Source organism: Carica papaya, chromosome 1 (genome assembly GCF_054855325.1).
Source record: "Carica papaya isolate Zhongbai chromosome 1, ASM5485532v1, whole genome shotgun sequence".
Lineage (NCBI taxonomy): Eukaryota > Viridiplantae > Streptophyta > Magnoliopsida > Brassicales > Caricaceae > Carica > Carica papaya.
In genome coordinates this window covers 13,622,376-13,626,441 of record NC_142309.1, presented here as the reverse complement: position 1 = coordinate 13,626,441, position 4,066 = coordinate 13,622,376, and the positions used below count along the sequence as shown (strand labels likewise).

The 4,066-nt window shown below is 40.6% G+C and overlaps 1 protein-coding gene across 1 annotated transcript; it reads left to right on the top strand.

The window, feature by feature from the left end:
* Positions 1-532: 532 nt before the first annotated feature.
* LOC148269229 (uncharacterized) lies at positions 533-859 on the top strand. Its single transcript, XM_088212760.1, has one exon. The coding sequence runs from the start codon at positions 533-535 to the stop codon at positions 857-859; it is 327 nt and encodes a 108-aa protein (XP_088068886.1).
* Positions 860-4,066: the final 3,207 nt, after the last annotated feature.

The following is a 4,066-nucleotide window of genomic DNA, read 5'->3' as shown; positions in this document are numbered from 1 at the left end:
CATGGTTTGAATCCATCTATAAATACATCGCTTTAAATAACAATTTTAATAATTTTTGGTAAATATAAATTAAAACCTTAATTTATTAATATATATTTAACAATCACATAAACAATATATACCAATAACTTAGCAAATTAGTTTCTGAAGTCTAATACTTTACAATTTGATGTCACTGACAAAAATTATTAAGACTAATTAATAAATTTGTTAGTTTAATTATAACCGTTTTTTGTTTTTTCCTTTTTGTTCTCTTCTGCCACAGTACAATGCCAGTGACAATACATGTTTTCCTGCTGTTTTGTTTTCTTTTCCTGTTGTTTTGTTTTTCTTTTCCTGCTGTTTTGTTTTCTTCTGTTATGGTACAACACTAGTAACAATATATATATCCCTGTAAGCAGCAAAATATTTCAGAAGAAGGAAAATATTTTTTCTGGTCTTTTGCTCTTCCTTCTTTTCTATTATGGTATCAGAGTAATGAACCTTTAACCAACATCTATCAGTAGTTGAGCTACGAAGCATTTGATCTCCAATGGCTAGAGATCAGTCCGATGACCTCCAAAACCCATTCTTCCTTCACAGTGCCGACCACCCCGGTTTAGTTTTGGTGTCCAATCTTCTCAATGGCAACAACTACAACATATGGGAGAGAGCAATCAGAATAGCACTAACAGCCAAAAATAAATTGGCATTCATAGACGGAACCTACGATCAACCGAGCAACACTGACTCCCATGCCGCAGCTTGGTCGCGTTGTAACAGTATGGTGGTTTCTTGGTTACTGAATGTTGTCACCAAGGAGATAGCTGACAGCTTGTTATATCATGAAAGTGTGCAATCCATCTGGACCAATTTATAGCTTTGTTATCAGTAGAGCAATGCACCGCGTATCTACCAATTGAAACAGAGCATGAACAATCTTACTCAAGGGTCACTCAGCATCAACACATACTACACACGAATGAAAACAATCTGGGACGAACTCAAAACCTTTTAACCAGCCCCAACTTGTAACTGCGGAAACATGAAGGCGTGGAATGATTATCAGGAACAAGAGTTTGTGATGACTTTCTTAATGGGATTAAATTCCTCCTATGCTGCTGTTAGAGCCCAGATTTTGATGATGGAATGCTCTCCATCCATTCTGAAAGTCTTCTCACTGGTGGTGCAGGAGGAGCGATACCGTGCAATCAGGTTCAACACACACGCAGAAACGGATCACGGTTTCGGATCCTCTGTTGCCCTAACTCAAGAAAGAAGAAGACCCACCTGTTCACACTGTGGGCTTGTGGGCCACACTGTGGACAGGTGTTACCGCCTGCATGGCTACCCACCGGGCCTCAAGCCCAAGCCCAAAATGCGTTTTAATGATGGAACTGTCCAAGTCCAAAGACAGACCCGCAATGCCTCAGCTATTTTTGATGAGGGGCCAGTCCAAACGCGAGCCCAAGCCCGTAACCCATCAGCTGTCTCTCGGCCCACTCCTGGAACCAGTTTTTTCAACCCGTCTGGCCCTCAATCCAGGTCCGGGTTCTTCTCCGCCAACCAAACCTTGGCCCATGAAGTTTCTTTCCCATAACACACTTATTCCTCCTCCTCGGGCATGCACCCGATCGCAAGACTAGTGTAGAATTTCACCGCCTCTGTCGACGATTGCTTATCGGCATCTAATTTCGCTGCTTCTGTCGATGACTTAAGCACATCGCAAATTCAGAACATTATTGCTCACCTAAGTGCACGTCTTCACCAACCTAACTCTGTCATCTCTCCTAACAATATATCTCTCTCCACAAGTCATGCCACCCTTGATCCTCATGTGGCAAGTATATCCTACACACCTTTTTTGCCTTTCCAACTTCACAAACACACTTATCTCTGAATGTTGGATCATTGACTCTAGAGCCACACATCACATTTGTTGTACACCCACACTTTTTACACACCTTAAAAATGTGCATCCCATCTCAGTCACTTTACCAAATGGTAGTTCAGTGTTAGTCAATCAAGTTGGAAGTACACCACTCACCGACACCCTAACTCTACATGATGTTCTCTTTGTCCCTCATTTTTCTTTTAACCTTGTCAGTGTCAGCATGTTGACCACCACCCACAACTACACAATTGATTTTTCTCTTCATTCTTGTGTCATCTAGGACCGCACTCAGGACTTGTTGATTGGGAAGGGTAGACGCATTGGCAACCTCTACTACTTAACCACCAGATGTTTTTCTTTTCCTACTATTCATTATGTTTCCACTCACTCTAAAAGTAGCCTATGGCATTTTAGATTGGGTCATCCTTCCTATGTAAAACTTCAGTATATTAATGAAGCCTTACAAACTTCGAATATTTCTCATTGTAAAGTTTGTCATTCGGCTAAACAACGTAAATTGTCTTTCGTTTCTAATAATAGATTATCTGACCATCCATTTGATCTAATCTACATTGACATTTGGGGTCCCTTCTCCCCACTCACTATCGAAGGGTACAAATATTTTCTCACAATAGTTGATGATTGCACTAGAACTACTTGAATGTATCTCCTTCGCCAAAAGTCCGACGTTCTTACTATTCTCCCTGAATTTTATACTCTTATACTTACACAATATAATATTTCCATTAAATCTGTGCGATCTGACAATACGAACGAGTTGAATTTTCATTCTTTTTTCAAGTCAAAGGGTATTGTTTCTTACCATTCTTGTGCTGAGACTCCCCAACAAAACTCTGTTGTCGAACGTAAACATCAACACATTTTAAATGTGGCACGTGTTTTACTGTTTCAATCCCATATTCCTCTTGTGTATTGGGGCGATTGCATCTTGACTGCTGTTTACCTAATCAACCGTACACCTTCTCTCTTGTTATCAAATAAAACTCCATTTGAACTATTAACTCAAAAGAAGCCTTCCTATGATCACTTGCGCACCTTTGGTTGTATATGCTACTGCTCAACTCTTGATAGTCATCGCCATAAATTTTCACCTCGTTCTAGGGCTTGTGTCTTCCTTGTTACCCTTCGGGTTACAAAGGATATAAACTTCTTGATATCTCGAGCAACCAAATTTTCATCTCACGTAACGTCATTTTTCATGAACATATCTTTCCGTTTCTTTCCTCTCAATCACCTGATCCCATTCACAATGATTTTTTTCATGATCGTGTTTTACCTGTTCCTCTCCATACATCTAGACACTCCTCAGGTTCTCTTGATACACCTATTCGCTCACAACATGAGTCCTCCCAAACACCCTCATCTCGCCCACTGCGTATAACACGACCACCCTCTTATTTGTCTGACTATCACTGCTACCATACAAATACCCATGCACTTTATCCCATTTCTTCGTTCCTTACTCATACCAAACTTACCCCCCAATATCACAACTTTATTTGTGCCATTTCCTCCCACACTGAGCCTACTAACTTTTATGAGGCTAACCAGTCCAATGTTTGGATGAATGTTATAAACGTGGAGTTATGTGCCTTAGAGGACAATAACACTTGATCCATTGTTTCCCTCCCTCCTGGGAAGAAACCCGTTGATTGCAAGTGGGTTTACAAAATTAAATATCAAGCTGATAGGACCTTAGAAAGATACAAAGCTCGTCTGGTTACTAAGGGCTACACACAACAATTTGGCATCGATTTTCTTGACACCTTCTCTCCTCTTGCCAAATTGGTTACTGTCAAGATTTTGCTTTCACTAGTTGCTATCCATGGTTGGCGCCTGACTCAGTTGGATGTCACCAACGCTTTTCTACATGGTGACCTTCACGAAGAAGTTTATATGACTATTCCTCCAGGTTATTCTCCTCGAGAGGGGGAGACTTTTCCACATCAACCTGTTTGCCGCCTACACAAGTCAATTTATGGGTTGAGACAGGTTTTCCGACAGTGGTTTCATAAGTTTTCACAAACATTACTTCAAGGAGGCTTCTATCAGTCACAATGTGACCATTCCCTATTTGTCAGACAACAAGGTAAAACCTTCCTAGCATTGTTGGTGTATGTCGATGACATTGTTATTACCAGTAATGACGATCAGACTATCGAAGAGCGCAAA

Bases quoted from the DNA above. Each gene is read 5' to 3' on its own strand.
- LOC148269229 (XM_088212760.1), top strand. From the start codon at position 533: ATGGCTAGAGATCAGTCCGATGACCTCCAAAACCCATTCTTCCTTCAC.